The 18,451-nt window shown below is 40.3% G+C and overlaps 1 protein-coding gene across 1 annotated transcript in view; it reads right to left on the bottom strand.

Annotated features, from left to right (window-relative positions):
* LOC148777800 (collagen alpha-1(XXV) chain-like) overlaps positions 1 to 18,206 on the bottom strand; it is a 101,572-nt gene extending 83,366 nt beyond the window's left edge. The window contains exons 1-2 of the mRNA XM_088836117.1: positions 17,247 to 18,206; positions 16,132 to 16,201 (exon numbers count right to left, since the gene is read on the bottom strand). Of these exons, the coding sequence (XP_088692243.1) occupies positions 16,132 to 16,201; positions 17,247 to 17,543 (367 nt within the window). The 5' untranslated portion in view covers positions 17,544 to 18,206. The remainder of the gene's footprint in view (positions 1 to 16,131; positions 16,202 to 17,246) is intronic.
* Between the last annotated feature and the right edge of the window lie 245 nt (positions 18,207 to 18,451).

The following is an 18,451-nucleotide window of genomic DNA, read 5'->3' as shown; positions in this document are numbered from 1 at the left end:
ACTTTTCCATTTTCTAGAAAAATTTTTTTAAAAAATCCAAGTAACTTCTTTAATAACATGTTGCTATTTTTGAATTCATGAAAAGTAAATGAACTGGAATTATGAGTTCAAATACCAATTAACATTGCAGTTTTAAACTCATTAAAATTAGATACAGTTGGCTACAGGCTATATTTTTCTAGCTTTTACTTCCCTTGTAGTCCAGTCTGCAGTTTCGACACCACTGTTCCTTTGTAAGAGTTTAGCAGCCTACTTATTTCTTTAAATAGTAAGGCATATGGCACAGGGTGTCATTCATAGTAAATGGCAATATATATTTTATTAATTGAATAAAAATACATTTAAAGACTACTGTACACATGATCCCTTAGTCTTTGTCAGAGTTGGTTGGAGTTAGGTAATACCAGAGGTCAGTTACTACCTACAAAATAGAAATTTTACATACTAATATATAAAATATTTAATATTTATAATTAACTCTCTCCTAGTACTCTTGCCTGGAAAATTTCATGGACCGAGGAGCCTGGTAGGCTACAGTCCATGGGGTCACAAAGAGTCGGACACGACTAAGCCACTTTCAACACTTTCAACAACATATCCAATAATAGGAGACTCCCAGAACATAAACTGCCTCTGAAGAAGGTAAATATTTCCCTACCAAAAAAGCTGGCCAATCACCATGTAGTTCAATGTGTCCCCACCCACTCAGCCCCTATTCTAACACACTTTCTTCCAAGAATATATGGGAGGCCCATTATACAGCTTCAGTCATTCTTCTGCCAAAAGTTCAGTGGGCTTAGTCAAAAGCTGGAAGCAACTGCAGCTGGAGCAGAGTAGAGTATCTATACCCCTGCGCAGCTGAGGGCTGAGCTCTTTGAGATGCTGCTAAGTGAACATTGTCCATAGGTATCCAGAGAAGCGGAGGAAGATCAAACAAAACAGAGACAACAGGAGAGGTAACTGGCCAAGAACAGGAAATAAACCTTAGAAAGTGAAAGTGTTAGTCACTCAGTCATATCTGACTCTTGGCGACCCCATGGACTGTTGTCCACCAGGCTCCTCTGTCCATGGAATTTCCCAGGCAAGAATACTGGAGTGCGCTGCCATTTCTTACTCCAGGGGATCTTCCCAACCCAGAGATCGAACCCAGGTCTCTCGCATTGCAGGCAGATTCTTTACCATCTGAGCCACCAAGGAAGCCCAGTATGGACTAAAGACAACTATCTGAAGTGGAAACACATGAATGAATATGAAGGGAATTGGTTGGAGTGCCCAGTGAAAAGCCAAACTAGTAAATAAGATAACTGAAGTCAAAGCCAGAACGTCCAAAATAGCAGCACAGAACCCCAGAGCCAGCCACATGCTCACACCAAGCAAATGTGGTCTGTGTAGAAATAACTGCCTGGGCATCGTATCCCAAAACACAAGAGCAAGGTCAGCAATTTCTCCTTTTACATTAGAAGAACTACCCACTGATACCCAAATACAGGAAGCTGAGTCTTCCGAAGTAGTTTCTCCCTTAAATAAATTTTCAGCGTTACCATTTTAAAGGCCACTTATGTCCATGATACTAGTAATAGAGGCATAGCAATCAACACTGCCACCATGGGTCTAGTAAATGAAGCATTTAAAGTCAAACTGAAAGGAACTGTCCTTTACATAATTTTAGCAACAATAAGAAAACTGAGTACCACACAACTCATGAGATAAGAACAAGGATAAAGACAGAAAAGAAACAACCATTACTACACTGAAGTATAAAAAAAAATACTTTTTTTTTACCTGAAAGAATTTTTTCCTGTGAAGTTGCTCTCATGTAATGCAGGGGAAAACATATGCTCCAACAGAAAACTATGCATAATCTAGAGCACTTACCCACTTACCCGATTCTTTGGAAGCTATTGTAATATGCTGTAAGTTGTAGATAACTAATAACAAAGTCACATAATTAGACATATGGGTGGACCTAGAGGCTGTCATACAGAGTGAAGTAAATTCAGAAAGAAAATAGATCTCATCTATTAAAGCATGTTTATGGAATCTAGAAAAATGGTACAGATGTACAGAGGCACAGACCTAGAGAACAAATACATGGACACTAAGGAAGGGACGGAGGGGTGGGTGAGGTGGGAGATGAGGATTGACATATACGCTATGTATAAAACAAATACTTAATGAGAACCTATTGTACAGCTCAGGGGATTCTACTTAATGCTCTGTGCCAAATGGAAAGGAAATTCAAAAAAGAGGGGAATTTATGTATTAATATAACTGATTCACTTAGCTGTACAGCAGGAGCTAACACCACACTGTGAAACAACTAGACCCCAATTTAAAAACTTAGCGCATTAAAAAAATTAACTGTTGTCTATAGACATGCAAATTCTGCATGCAACTGATTTACCTCCCTTACTGAGGAAAAGTCCAGTTTTCCCTTCATTTATATATTAGTTTCAATATTCTAGATCTATAAATGTATCTGTCTTTAAATTCTCCTTTGAATTGGTTATCACATCTTACCAGTTACTTCTTTATTGATGCAAGTAAAATCTTTAACACATGTTCATTGATTTTACCTTTTTTGGAAAATCGTCTTTTAACAGTAATTTGGAGGAAGCAGTTACTTTCTGAAATTGACATTTACCATTGATGTTTTCTCAGTTATGTTGCTGGATTTAATCACAAATATAATATTGCCCAGGAAAAGCCTAGAGGTTTGGGGACCTAAGGATGACAAAGCCTCTGAATGGTCAATTTAGAGGCAGACTATAAGCCAGGTAAAGTGTCATCCATAGAATAGAGGCAAAATAGAGTTATATTCATGCCAGAGAAGAAGAGAGGATGGAGAGGAGAGAGGTTTGACTGGACTGGGAGCTTTTATTTGAGAGCATAGGAGACCCTCCATTTTTGCAGTTTCACAGATACATGGCCACACCCCAAAGACAACCTTGCCCATTCTGTTTGGCAACAACAGCTCGCTTTAGGGCAGTGCTTGTTCATGGACAGCCTGATAGGGAATCACATCCGTCTCTGGGTGTGTTTGCTGTGTTCATTCTTGGGTTTGGGAGTTCAATGAACATTACTAATCTCACCACATCCTATAACTACAAAAGCAGTGTGGACATTCCAAATGCTACTGGTGTAGGACTACAGTTAAACAAAAATGGAGACTTCAAAAAATTGAAAAGGAAGAGAAAAATGATGCATGATAAGAATATCTAGGAGATAAATGTGATCGATTACAAAATTCCTCTAGTCTTGGATTTCTTCTTGAAGACTGAGGCTGGAAGCAAAGGTTTTCCACTCAAACAGATGAAGGCTTAAGAGAATTAAATATATTCTGAGCCTAACGTGTCATGGGCTCACACATGAAAAAAACAGAAAGTATACCTCAGACGTCTCAACTCAAGGATACTTTCTGCCTTAACTTTTGGGGGCTTCCCTGGTGGCTTAGTGGTAAAGAATCTGCCTGCTAATTCAGAGACACGAATTTGATCCCTAATCTGTGAAGATTCCCACATGCCATGGGGCAACTGAACCTGTCTGCCACAACTATTGAGCCTTTGCTCCACAACAAAAGAAGCCACTGCAATGAGAAGCCCATTCACCACAAGAAGAGAGTAACCCCCACTCACCAAAACTAGAGAAAAGCCAATACAGCAAGAAAGACCCAGCACAGCCATAAATAAATAGATTTTTTTTTAATTAAGTTTTTTTAAAATTAACTTTTTAACATTCTAAAACTGGCATTAATAACAAATTTTACTATCAACACATAGCATTCCTTATACAGAACTTGACTGCAGAACCAAAGCAATATTCAGGAATGTATCCTCAGAAATAGTGGAAATCTAGGACATTAAATAACTATGCACAGAAGGAAACTATACAAGAACATAAAGGCCCAAGTTCCTTTACGTGTGTAATTTTTCCATGCTGCTGCTGCTAAGTCACTTCAGTCGTGTCCGACCCTGTGTGACCCCATAGATGGAAGCCCACCAGGCTCCCCCTTCCCTGGGATTCTCCAGGCAAGAACACTGGAGTGGGTTGCCATTTCCTTCTCCAATGTGTGAAAGTGAAAAGTGAAAGTGAAGTCGCTCAGTCGTGTCCGACCCTTAGCGACCCCACGGACTACAGCCTACCAGGCTCCTCCATCTATGGGATTTTCCAGGCAAGAGTACTGGAGTGGCTTGCCATTGCCTTCTCCGTTCTCCATGCTAGAGTTCTTTCATTAAAAACTTCCAGATGCATAACATGTATAGTAATTCTAAGTCAGGCTGTCAGGCTCACTGCTTAAACTCCTGGGAAGTTGTCAGTGTATCTTTACCGTTTTGACAGTAAATTCAGGGAATACAGTTTGCTTGGTTAGACTTCTCTTTTATAGCTCACAGTAGCTTTGGCTGGTATAAATGGTCTTTCCAGCCATTAGTACTAGGTCAGGCTATCTTTGCTGCTCTGTCTTCTCTCAAAAGGCAAAGTAACTACTCATTTAAAAAAGAAAAGTTATTTTTCTCTTCCAGACTTCCTGAAAGCCCATAGTGTATTAAGGAGAAAATAAATTGCTCACCAAAGTTCAGCAACATGTACAGTTGTCATTCTGTTATCTGCCCAATAAGACAATCAAGGTGCTGCACTTGACCAAACTACTGTCCATGACCAGCTACTCAACACAGTAAACAGCACTGCGGATGACACTGGGTGTTCATTTCAATGGGAGGAAGAGTTTAGTCTTTCAAACTTATTTTTGCAGTATTTGCTACAGAATGTTTGTACCCAGATTTACACTTTCTTTCTAAAAGGTATTACATATATCCCTGCAGCATTGGCTAAAATGTTTTTAATTCCTATTAGTATTTAAACACAGATGTGCAATTCACATATTCACATTACCCTGTCAATTTAAATTTTAATACGTAAACATCATCAGTTTAACACAATAAGAATCAGATCAAAAAGACAGTCTCAAAGATCTTACAAGTATCTTTAATAACAACTTTTCCACAATATAAATTTTCTATAAATAATATAATTTGGGGATAGTTATCTTTTGTATACTATTTTGCAAACCAAGTATTCACTATTAGTTTAGAAAATCAATTGCTTTAAATACATATATAAAAGAGGCAATGGATTGCTATAACTTGGTGAGGAAGCTTCATAGACATATCCAAAATTACAGAATAAGTAAAAATACATGGAAGAAATATGAAGACACACACACAAAACTGTCATAGAAAAACAACAATACTGTGACTTGGAAGCTTAAAAAATAAGTGACTTTAAGAAAAGGGATGAGATGATTTCCTGACACATAGTCCCATGCTCAGTTACACAATGCACTTTTACACCTTTCCAGCGCTAATTCTATTATTACATCTCCTTTGCTAGACTACTAAAACTATTAAAGGGCAATATTATATTACTAGTCCTTTCTGGATTCCATTCATTTTAATACACAATTTTGTTTTCATCCATCCTTGTAATGTTTCTAGTTACAGAATTTTGGAGAGGGTTTATGTATTGACAAACACATAGTATCTCTAGACACAGTAGCTGGTATCACACTGGGGCTTGGACTTTGAGTAATCTATTAACAGTATCCAAAGGATTTCTAAGATTCTCTGGAGTTCCTCAGGGGCCACTATGGGGAGTGACGTGAGCAATGGAAAAAAAGATCATATAAGGTTTTGGCCGCTGTCTCCTCTGACCTCCAAAGTTAATCACTGTGTGTGTGGCTAACATTATATACAATTTTATATACTGGATTTCCTCATAAGATTTCATTTTTTTCTAAAGCTTCAGGCTCTTTGAGAAATGCTGGAAAACCCCTGAACCACTTGACCTCTAAGATTTGTATTAGCTTTAATATGCTTTGGCCCCGAAAATCCTCAGAGAAAATGTTTAAAAGGCATAGGAATAAGGATAATTAGTGTATGTAGAGATAAACCACAAAAAAAGTTCTCAACCAAATCAAGTTGACAGATCTTCATTATGATCATTATGAACTTTTATAGCTAACTTTCTATAGAGAACTCGACAATAAGCCCTAGAGATACACAGATACAAACCAGAACCCCAGCCGTGGAGCTTATAAATGAGATTGGTAGAAATGGACTCCCAACCCACTCCCTCAGGAAGTCGACTGCAATTATTCTGTGAAATCACATAGTAATTAGCATCAGGATCTGCCCATGAGAGACACATGGCCCTTGACACACTTAACTCATTTGACACCCAACGAGGTTGATAACCATCCTCAGAAAAGCATCTATTTAAGATGCTTGTGTCCATTCAAACTTTGTCTGCTCTGACATTGAGCCCTAATTTTTTCAGTAGAAAGATGATTTTTAGTATTCCAAAGTTCACTGGCAAAGCCCTAGAATTTGCCAGCAATTCTAGTATGACTTTCAGGTCAAAAGGTTGGTTTTTTCCATGGTTTATGGAAATGTGTTATCTTATAATCGTGTCATGCACATTTTTAAAATGCCAGCTGGATTTTGTAGCCCTTAAAACACAAATCAGTCTTGGTGTCCAATGGAAGGACTGATGTGGAAGCTGAAACTCCAATACTTTGGCCATCTGATGTGAAGAGCTGGCTCATTTGAAAAGACCCTGCTGCTGGGCAAGATTGAGGGCAGGCGGAGAAGGGGATGACAGAGGATGAGATGATTGGATGGCATCACTGACTCAATGGACATGAGTTTGGATGGACTCAGGGAGTTGGTGATGGGCAGGGAGGCCTGGCGTGCTGCAGTCCATGGGGTCGCAAAGAGTCGGACACGACTGAGCAACTAAACTGAACCGAAGACACAAATTGGAGTTTCACAATTCCTAGAAAGGTAATACAAACAACTTACCTTTAATAGCTGTCAGAACTGACCTAAAGATACAGGAATGTTGAGAAAGAACTGTGTCAAAGTTCAGGCACATTTGACTTTAGTATATAAAGGATCAAAAATAATACCACCATTCTGGCTCTGTAATTGACTGGATGGAGAGAATCCTACAAGATTTTTCTCTCCCATTAGCTGCTGCAAGAGTAAAGGAGGATGTTGGAGACAGAAAGAATCGCTCTTACTCTCTTAACCATTGTCCAGATTTATAACAGGAACTCTAAAGTACCAAGCTTGCTACATGATGGTAAAGAGATAAGGTTCCAAGAGATTACAGGATATAGGTGGTTTTTTTCTCTCTCTTTTCACTCTCCTTACATCTGAAATATTTGAGAAAAGAAAAATAATTTTACCTTTGCCACAACCAGACCTATTTCTGCTGTTGCTGCTGTAAGTCACTTCAGTCGTGTCCGACTCTGTGTGACCCCATAGACAGCAGCCCTCCAGGCTCCTCTGTCCCTGGGATTCTCCAGGCAAGAATACTGGAGTGGAAGTATTTCTAGTTAGACATATTCTGACTATATTACCATAATGCACAAGCTAGGGCTGGCTATAATTCATCCACTTAGACTAAATGTGAAAACTATATTTAAATATGTGCTGATTACATTTAAAATAGAAAATAAAAACTTTGTGTACATAATCCAGAAGCCTAGAGCTCTTAAAATCAAAATTGTTCTTGTTGTTTAGACACTAAGTACTGTCCAACTCTTCTGCAACTCCATGGACTATATAGCCCACCAGACTCCTTTATCTGTTAGAATTCCTAGGCAAGAATACTGGAGTGGGGTAACATTTCCTTCCCCAGGGATCCTCCTGACCCAGGAATCGAACCCTCAACTCCTGCATTGGCAGGCAGATTCTTTACCACTCAGTCACGTGGGAAAAAAGCCCAAAATCAAAATTATGATTATCCAAATGAACACATAGTTTTTGGCATTTCTGGCAAATCAGACGAACCAACCAGACTAAGAGGCACAATATGACAAAAATTAAGAACACATTCCAACTAACGTATTATGTGATGACTGAAGTTGAAATGGAGCCTCCAAATGAAATTGTGTCAAAAGCATGATAGCAGTTCCAAACAACTCTTGATTCTGAGAAAGTACAAAACAGAAGCACAAAATCTTCAACTGATAAGCTCAAATACATTTAGTTCATTTATTCTAGTTATTGGAATACCAGCCTCAAGTTCATATATGTGAATTTATCTACTAAATAACTAAATTTTTGACTAATACAAAAGTGCAATTTATTAGGTTATTTTAAATATCTTAAAGCTGATAAGATAGCCTAGTCTTCAAATACAGATGGAAGAGATTACTTTTTCCTTCCATTAAACTTTTTTTTTTAATTAGACAAAGCATTTATTAAAAAATCCATGGGTTATTGGCAGAAAAATGGGGAAATGAAACAAAGATCTAATGGGATAAATAGCAAAACAACAAGCAAAGTGATAGATTTAAATTTCATCATTATTAATAATTATATTGAATCCATTAAACTTTTCCATAGCAAACACTTTGAGAGGTAGAAGTCTACTAGGAATTTAAGTGAGAAGCAGGTGACAGAATAGTCCCACTGGTTCAGCTCAGTTTCTCCTCCTAGTGGTCACAAAGGGAAGGTGCCTGCCATCTGGTGGCATTTCTTCAAGGAATCCTGTTACTTAAACAACACAGAATATTCCTATGAAGAAATATATGATACCAGTGAAAAGTGCTCAATTTTAAGTCAAAAGTGAATTTCCAATTACTCCCACTTAAAGCATCTCCTCCTTTTTAAAATTTGACCATAAAACATTTTTAAATTGCAAGGTTGCTGAACACAATCCAAATGAAACAGTAACTATGCATATCTAAACCGTATTTGGGTGCGCTGCAATCATTTTTAATACAAATTCTTTAAAAAAAAGTGTTAAATATCATGGTGCATTAAATCACGGCATGGAACTTGACCTGTATTGGCAAACCAGGGAGGATGGGAATGATTCTGGGTTTAGCTGGGCTACTGCGTCAGCCCAGACTGACTCATAACATGGTTTTCATATTCTCAGCTCCCAACAAACCACCAAGTAGCCTTTATAACGTGGTTCATCCTCAGTTGCTCCATCATGTCCAACTCTGTGACCCTACAGATTGTAGCCTGCCAGGCTCCTCTGTCCATGGAATTTTCCAGGCAAGAATACTAGAGTGGGTTGCCATTTCCTACTCCATTATAAAATGGAAGGAGGAACTAAAAACACTTTTTCATAATAGGTTTTAGATGGTATCCACTCAAGATAACATAGATTGATGTCATTTTGATGAGTGTCTAGTGAGGCGCCCCCTGCAGAAAACAGTGTCCCCTTGAACTGTAAAAGGGTCCTGACTCTGGCGTGTTCCCCACTAGCCCTCCATTCACCTAATCTTGTCAATGAAAGAATGCCCTCCTTCTCCATCCCTAAACCTAATCTTGACATTCAAACATGCCAGGTAGTTTTTACAAACCATCAGAAGCACAGAGGTTATTGAGGTCCTGAGAGGATACTTATACCTATACATTCTTCAGCTGAGCTGGAAACAACAAACCCCTGCACAGAATGTACACCCTTCTCTTAAATAACTCCCAGCTTGTGGGGGAAAAAACAGAATTACTAAAGTAAGAAAGAGAAAAGAGTATTTGAAGGGTTTGCTTCTTAATGACTTTTAGACAAGAGAAACAGAAGAGACACTGAAAAAGAAGAGAACCTGCTCCAAGAGGCAATGTGTCCTCCATTCTTCAGGTGACAGGGCATCTTGTCAGCTGTCACTGCTGGACCAACTAAAAGTGTTACACGCAAACTGCTGTACTCATTAGGACTGAAACCATTTAACATGGAGGCTTGGAGGCACTCAGATGTCACATTGTATTGTTTGGCCTGAGTAGAGGAGGGGAATGCCTGCTAGTCTCATTTAAATAACATTTATGGCATTTTAATTTGCTTTCTTTCTGCAAACTGCTTCTGACTATTCTTTGCCTAACATAATTGAAAATCTATATATTATTATGTCCTTACTTGATTCACTCTTTCCATTCATTTTTGTAGCCGGTAAAGAAAAATGTACAGCATAAGTGAAAAACCATGTTAGTAGGAAATACAGTTTTATATGATAAAGTAGATTTATGTTAGCAAGGTAATTTAAAGGTCTTTTCAAATGATGGGAAAAGATGCACAACCTTAAAGTTACAGTTAACATTTTCCACCCCAAATCGAAAAGTTGCCACAAAAGGAGTCACCAGAGGTTGTAGCATTCATATTTCTGAATCAGAGGTATTTCTACTTACTGACATTTAATATGACTTTGTATCCAACCATTTTCATGGACTTGAAGGGTGTGGAAGGACCTCAGAAATCATGGGATAAACCTTTTTTATTTCTGGCTAGACTCTGAGTAGATGACTAGATGCGCTACACTACTTCATCAAAACCTGTGGATGCAGAGGAGCCAGATGCAGTGAAACTTTTCAGTACCACCAGGTAGGAAGTTTCAACTATTATTCAGCCCAAGTCTCACTGTTTTCCGAAGAAACGTAGAAAAACAGATCACCGTGCTATCCACCGCAGCCTTTTATATACTAAAGGCACTTTTTGTTTCAGTTGGATATCAGTGTAAACCAGCTATCAGTGTACCTTCATCTGGCCATAAATTCTTGGAAAGACAAAAGCCAGGTGTATTTTTATCCATTGCTAAAGTTCTTACTTGTAATCAGAAGCCAGATTTTCTCATGAGTTTCTCCTACTATGAAAGTCTCTTTCCGCACGAAAAGGAAAGAAAATCCATAGTATTAACAGTATGGATGAAATTTTGGTCATGTGCTCCAAAGCACATTGTACTTTTTCTGGGTTGTACTTGTCAGGCTGGTGAATTCAAGTCATTTTAAAAATGTCTGTCATCCTCATTGAAATGTAAGTGCCATGAGGGCAGATATCAAGTCTGCCTTGTTCATCAGCCTTTTCCCTGTGTCAAGATATTCAGCACACAACAGGCTCTTCATACCTGGCGAACTGACAAATGCCCTTCGAAATCATTCTAGTCCAACACTGTTATCTGGGAGATATGAAAATAGAGTCTGTAAAAGTCATTCTTGAAAGTGATTTCCCTGAGATTGTATAACACATTAATGGCAAAACCAGGGTTAGAACGCTGGGTTCTTTTTTTTCCACTATATTTTTATCAAAATTTTGTTGTAAGAAAATCAATATATCTTATTCAAAAATAAGATTTAAGAATAACCTATATATACTCAATCCTAAAGGAAATCAGCCCTGAATATTCATTGGAATGATTGATGCTGAAGCTGAAGGTCCAATACTTTGGCCACCTGATGCAAAGAGCTGACTCTGGAAAAGACTCTGATGCTGGGAAAGATATAACGCAGGAGGAGAAGGGGATGATAGAGGATGAGATGATTGGATGGCATCACTGACTCAATGGACATGAGTCTGAGCAGGCTCTGGAAGATGGTGAAGGACAGGGAAGCCTGGTGTGCTGTAGTCCATGGGGTCACAAAGAGTCGGACATGACTGAGCAACTGAACAACTCTTTGGGACTCCCTCAAAGTTCTCTCACTTGTCAGACATAATAGCTTCAGGATTTTTTGTTGAACTAATTTACAGATCTACAGTCCATGACCCCAGTGACAAATAAGCAACCCCTTGATCAGGATAGGCTCTCTATCTGAATATACCAGGGTCTATCATTAAAGCAATCCTACTGGTAGATCCTGATTGCTCCTCCAGAAATGCTGTCATGGAAGAAAGCTCACTCTCAGTCATCACAATTAGAACTCTGGATTCTTTATTGCCCGTTCACCGTCCGCCCGTTTCGCCACAGAGGTTCCTTTCTCTAAGACTGGGCAGCAACACAACTGATGAGGAAGGCACAGAAACCTCTGTTATCTGAACACCATTTGTTTATCTGCCTGGTTCCCAGTGCTCTTTACAAGTTGGAACATAGACGCCTTCCCATAAGTATGCCTGATCTGTACATACTTCACGTAGGACTCTAAGAACAGAACCCCAGATGGAATTCTACCGCCATAGGAAAGAGCCGATTTATTCTCTCCTATGAGGGTCAAGCTTTACAGAGGCCAAGCCACAGAAGTCAGCTGAATTTCCATGGCTCTGCTACTGCTAAATCAAATATTCTGCTAAACAGAACTCTAACTTGTATGGGTTTTAACTTTTTATTTTGAGGTTTCTTTAAAGCAAATATTCAAAAAATAGACCTTCCCCTGAGCACCTGAAAATAGTAAATGTGAATTTTGGGGAATGATGAAGTGATCTAAAACTGGGTTGTGGTGATGGCTTCCCAGCTCCATAAATTGTTTTTAAATCATATTCTTAAATACTATAAAATATACTTCAATAAAGATGTTAAAAAATAAGCATGAAAATTAGTTAAAGTACTTCTTTTTGTAAACATCTGGTATCAAAACTGCAAAGACATTCTTTATTCCCATATTCTTTTAAGCCATGGTTCTATCCACTACAATCATGATTTACCTACAAGGTCAAAAGCTTTTCCTAGAATTTAGGTAAAAATTATTTAGTAGACTAATATAGTATCTGTAACATCTTCACTGATGAAGCACCAAGAGACACTGACTCATTTGATTACCTGCATAAATGGCCTTAATTAAGCACAGTGTTCTCATCCAAAACCTGTCATTAACTCGCCATGGGGTTTTGAGTACCTTATACATCTTCAGGTCTCAGTTTTCCCACCTATATCACGTGTCCCCACAGACCAGATCAGAGTCAAGTCACACACAACATATTAAAAAGAATAGTAACTGACATCATCTAATGAATAACCACTAATATGCCAGAACTTAGGCAAACTATCAACTTACGAGGAAAGTAATATTAGTCACTTTTTTTACAGATGGAAACTGGAACACAGGGAGGTTCATTAGTCTGATCAAGGTAATACAGTTATTTAGTAGCAGACTTAGGATTCCAATCCAGAATTCCAATCCAAATTCCAATCCAAAACCTGTACGCATCCTCAATTCCCCATTAGACTCTGCATTTGACTCAGTCAGATGTGGGCATGAATCCTGACCTTGCCTTTACCATGTTAAGTTAGTCACCTTCTCTGAGTCCAGTTTCTCCACCTGTAAAATGAGATTACTAATATTTAACTCTTAGGGTTGTTGTGAAGATTAAATGCAAGAATGCTTTCCCTACAATGAAAAACTATTTGACAACAGTTTATTATCAAATAAACTCTCCCACAAAATTTCCTTCTTCTGTTAAAAAAAAAAAAAAAAGCTTTCAGTAGACATGCAGACATAGAGAAGGGACACAGGGCGGGGAATGGGGGGAGTCTGGGAGGAGAAGGGGGGTGAACAGTGAGAGCAGCACTGACATATAGACACTACCAGGTACAAAACAGATAGCTGGTAGGAAGCGCTGTCTAGCACAGGGGGCTCAGCCTGGTGCTCTGTGATGACCTAAGGGGTGGGATGAGAGAGCTGGTGGGAAAAGGCTCAAGAAGGAGGGGATATGTGTATACATATAGCTGGTTCACGTTGTTACACAGTAGAAACGAACACACGTTGTAAAGCGATTATACTCCAATTTAAAGGAAAAAAAAAAAGCTTTCAATTCTATGATCGTTTGTAGCCTGCCTAGATAAACCTCACTGGTATTGAATTCTATCAAAAAGTGAACACAAATAACACAGCAGCCCTTTGCGATCAGTCCTTGGCTCCGTGATGGAGACTGTCAACAAGAGTGTCAACTTCAAGGGGTGGGCATCTCTCCACAGGAACTGAGCTGAGGTCACAGACTTGTCTCACTCTGCCCTGCAAACAGATGTCTGGGTGACAACTCTTAGTCACTGCAAACAAAGGGGAAAGCCAAACCAGGTGGGAAGTGCTGTATCTCCTTTCTAATCCTCTTGGCCTGCCCAGTCCCTAAAACAATACCTTGCTGACCATAACTCAAAATAGCTGGTTTTCCCCCAGGATACTATTTTCAACATGTTGCCTTTATTTTGATGATGTCTAATTCTTCCACAAGCAGAAGACAGTGTTTTCTATTACAGTGATTTGTCAGCAAGAAACCTGTCTAATTCTGTGTATTGGAATATGCACCTTCAAAAGTTTACCTCTGAAGTAACCTGGTGAAAACTGGTGTAATGTGGAGCTCTAGTGGTGGCAAGAAAGTAAAGCAGCCATCCCAAGAGCCAACAGAAATGCCAAGGAAATCACTTCAGTTCAGTTCAGTTCAGTCGCTCAGTCGTGTCCGACTCTCCGCGACCCCATGAATCACAGCATGCCAGGCCTTCCTGTCCATCACCAACTCCCGGAGTTCACTCAAACTCATGTCCATAGAGTCGGTGGTGCCATCCAGCCATCTCATTCTCTGTCATCCCCTTTTCTTCCCGCCCCCAATCCCTCTCAGCATCAGAGTCTTTTCCAATGAGTCAACTCATCACATGAGGTGGCCAAAGTATTGGAGTTTCAGCTTTAGCGTCAGTCCTTCCAATCACTTACTTAATTGTTATTATGCTGAAATGGCCGTTTGCTGTTAAATTATGTTTAGAAGAAAAACGGTTCCAAATGATCATCCAAGATAATCTCAGGTAAATTCTAAATGTAATGACTTTCTTTCAGATTGCAAATTAGACCTCAACAACCAACTCACATCAAACATCATGAAGCAGTTAAAATACCTAAAAAAACAGAACTCGGGGCTGTGGTTACCACTTTTGTACTTTTTACCAAGTTCACTAAGAATCTCATTAATTAAATACTAAGCATTTTTCACACAGCTAGAGAGAATATTCTATACAGAAAATGCTGCATTCTGAGTGGTATGATCAGTGAAGTCCTGTACCAACTGTCTTGGGAATTTAAATAATCCCTACAGGCTGATGAGGTTGTTGTGGGCTAATTCCTGCACTAGAAAAGTGCCTTCCTTGAATTTCTGACTTCTGAGATCTCTCCCAACTTTAAACAACTAAGAATGAAACATACAATGTAAACATTAATTCTTTGTTTTCCTATTACCTAATTTATATGCCTTCTCAATTGAAAGGGCTTCATTTTCAAAAAATACAGCTCCATTATGGTCGATAATATAGCAAAATATAAACAGTGAAAATTTTATGACATACAATCAGGAGTTGACATTTGAAATTTCTAAACATGGTACCTGGTTTAGCTGTGTCAAAACAAATTATCATGAGGAAAAAACCTCAGAATGTGGAAAAAATAGAGGAACTAGTCTTTGCATTCAGTGTAAGTAACTAAGTATCACATTCCTGAACAGGAAAGAAAATGTAAGAGACTCACTTTCCTATACATGATGATAAAAGAAAGTGATTTGCTCAGAAATACATTAACAACAGTTATCTGAAACAAAAATCTCAAGACTTATGGGAGTTTTTCATGACTTCTTTCAGCTGAAGCCACTAGATACTTTCCAATGGACATATTCCAAAGGCTTCTAAATTGTAGGTCTACAGAAGACTGACCACCAGGCCTCAGAGGTCTGTGAAGGAAGATTTAATGATTACCCAGAGATTTTGATTCACTGATGTCTTTCTTCTCCATCCTTCTACTAATATAGAAAGAGGTCATTAATATAGTTCCTTAAAGCCACTCAGAAAAATGGTAAAAATGTAACAGCCTTTTCTGAGAATCATTGAGAACACAGTAGTTTGTAATGAGAAGCTCAATATAAAAAACTAATTTCTTTTCAGTCCTCATTGCTATAGAATAGGACAGAGAACCTTTCTTATAGAAAATAAAAGCAGGCAAAGAAGTGAAGGTGGTTTGCTAACATAATCGTCCATCAAAGGGAACAACCAGAAATCTGTACTAATGCAGTATCAGCCACTAAGGAGTTCAGGTTTAATGTGTCCTGCAATCCTTCTCACTATAGACAACAAAAGCAAGTAAAACCAAAGAATAATTTTCAATCTGTGAAACTAAGAACTTTGTCTTTGGACATCATCTTACAGGTATTTTCTTTGATGAAGAGCTCTATCTTCTTTGCTTTCCCTTAGCAGACCTTGGTATGTTGCTTAAAATAATATTTGTGGCTTTATCTGCCATTCTTTTACCCAGACATGTTGATTTTATTAAAGTAAGTTGGGTCTGCATTCTTTACTATTATTACAGGTAGACTTGACAGACATAGGACCTTTGTCTTAAAATGCTCTACTATGGAGGAAACCTTGTGAAATAAGTTCCATTTTACCTGCCGGGCAATTGCATTCTGAAGGTGCTTCTCTCGCGATTCTTATTTTAGCCATATGTTCATAGGACTTCTGGAGGAAAAGAAGAGGTATTAACAATCATCAGTAGCATTGTAGAGAAATGGATTCTTTAGGGACTTTCTGGCTACATGCCTGATTTACCAGCCTGCATAACTAACGTTTACATATGTACTTGGACTCCAGTCAAAAGGTAACAGTACCCAAGCCCTAAAAAAAAGAAAACGACCATTGAGATGGTATTAAGACTGTGGGACTTGTATAACATCGTCCTTCATTCTTCAACTACCATCACCCTCCCTCTCAGCTCAGGCATATGCAGTCATTGTACAGAATCAGTATTAACATGCTGCAGTTTTAGGTAAGCTAAGAGTTTTATAACAACCAATATTTTACACATAAATGCCAACTACTTATCATGCGGTGCTGCCACTACTGCCAAACAACCTCTCTGTTGGAAGAGCAAGTCCCAGAAAATCCCCTAACTGTAGTCTAAAGCACTCAACTCTCAACTCCAATGGCTCTGCATTCACAAACACCCGTGGCACTGCATCCTTTACAAAAAATAAATAAGGAGACTATTTTTTTCTTTTTAAACATTTAACATGAAAACATTCAATGTGTGAAGTAATAAAATCGCATGTAGTTATTTCACTTTTAAGAGTGATTTCCAACCGTATCGCTGTTAATAACACAAATGACCCTAACCTTCTTATACTGTATGAAGGATCTAACAGATGTTCTCTCTGCAAGGAATATTCTCCACAACATTGGGAAAGATCCACACACAGCTTCAGAAACTAAAAAGAGCTAAAATGCCAGCCTAGGTGCCAATCTAGCCACCTTTCCCCCCTTTTAGACTTCCATATATGTTTAGCATGCAAACATTAAGAAGACTAAGGGAAGATGATACAGAGAGGGTGGTATGAGAGGATGTGCATATACAAATACACGCTACAGTAAGCAGGGATGGTGGCCTAACACATATGTGTACACAAGCCATGCCACATCTGCACACAGTAAGGTAGAGGTTGGTCATGTACACAGAATCGCGACTGTAAGATGTTATCCACGTACAAAATACCCCAGCCTTTCACACCTGAGCCAGAAGTCGCTCCACTTTCTCTTGCACCATTGCTTTGAGCTGATCCACACAATCAGGCAGCAGACGGATGGAAGGGTCTCCTTTGGCAGACTCGAGGGCAGCGATCCTCGCCTGGAGGTCGTTGGTTTTCACCCCCAGGTACAGACAAGACATCACGGCCACCACCGACAGGAGGGTCGCCAGGGCCGCGCACGGGGACACGGTGCGGGCACAACGCTGCCCGGCTGGGCTCCGGTCCTCTGAGCCCGGCTCCCGCCCCCCTCCTTTCACTGCTTGCTTCTTCACCAGCATTGTGGCGGGGTCGGCTGTCTCGGCTTCGCCTCCCACCCTCTAGCACTTCCAATAATCTTTAAAGAAAAAGGATGATTCCTGCAAAGTTCCGTCCCGATAGCTGCACAACTAGTTGGCGGAGTCGGAGCCGGAGCGCAAGGATGGATCAGCGCCGAGAACCGCAGACCTGGACCATCCTCCGCTTTCTTCTCCCCTCCCAGCTGCGAGGGAAAAGCACCCTCAGTCCGCGGACCGGTGGCGATAAGGTAAAATCCAGAATGAAACCCACCCCCGGTGTCCCTCCTGGCCCCTCCGAGGACCGGGACCTCCTCTGAAGGGAGCGGCCGCGCGGGGTCCGGGGGACAGCGGCGGAGGGCTGCGAGGGGCCGCCGCTGACCCTTGCACAGAGCACCGGACCTGTTGCGCCTCTGTTAGTTTGCCTTATTTCTACCTATTCGGTGTTTTATCTCCGTTTCTCACCTAGATTCAGTTCCAGGCAAAAAGGCTGCGAGAGCGCAGTGCAAAAAGGGTGGCCAAGTGGGGAAGAGCAGAGAGGAGAAAGAAATACCCAGAAAACGCGAGTCGCGCGGCCGAGTCGCGGCCGCCCGAAGTGCCTCCGCAGCCCGGCGTGTGCGAGCCTTAAATACCCCTCGGGATGCTCGCGTGTGAGCGCGCGCGCTCCGACGGGCGGCGTCCCTCCCCCGACCCTCTCCCGGCGAGCGGCCTCCAGCGCGCGGCCGCGGCGGCAGTGCGCCCCCTTCCCAAGGCCGGCCCGAGCCCGCCTCGTTAGCATAATGTATTCACCTTCGCCCAGCCCGTGGGCGGGGCCGGCCGCCCGGGCGGGAGCGGAGCCGGGGGTCTCTCATTAGCATAAGAGATGCAAATAACTGGAGCCGCCGAGGCGATTGGAGAGCAGCTTGGCGAGCCCG

This window comes from Moschus berezovskii, chromosome 5 (assembly GCF_049115385.1).
Source record: "Moschus berezovskii isolate FMDL1 chromosome 5, NW_MosBer_1.0, whole genome shotgun sequence".
Lineage (NCBI taxonomy): Eukaryota > Metazoa > Chordata > Mammalia > Artiodactyla > Moschidae > Moschus > Moschus berezovskii.
Note: the sequence above shows the minus strand (reverse complement) of the source record. Positions and strands in the feature narration are given on the sequence as shown.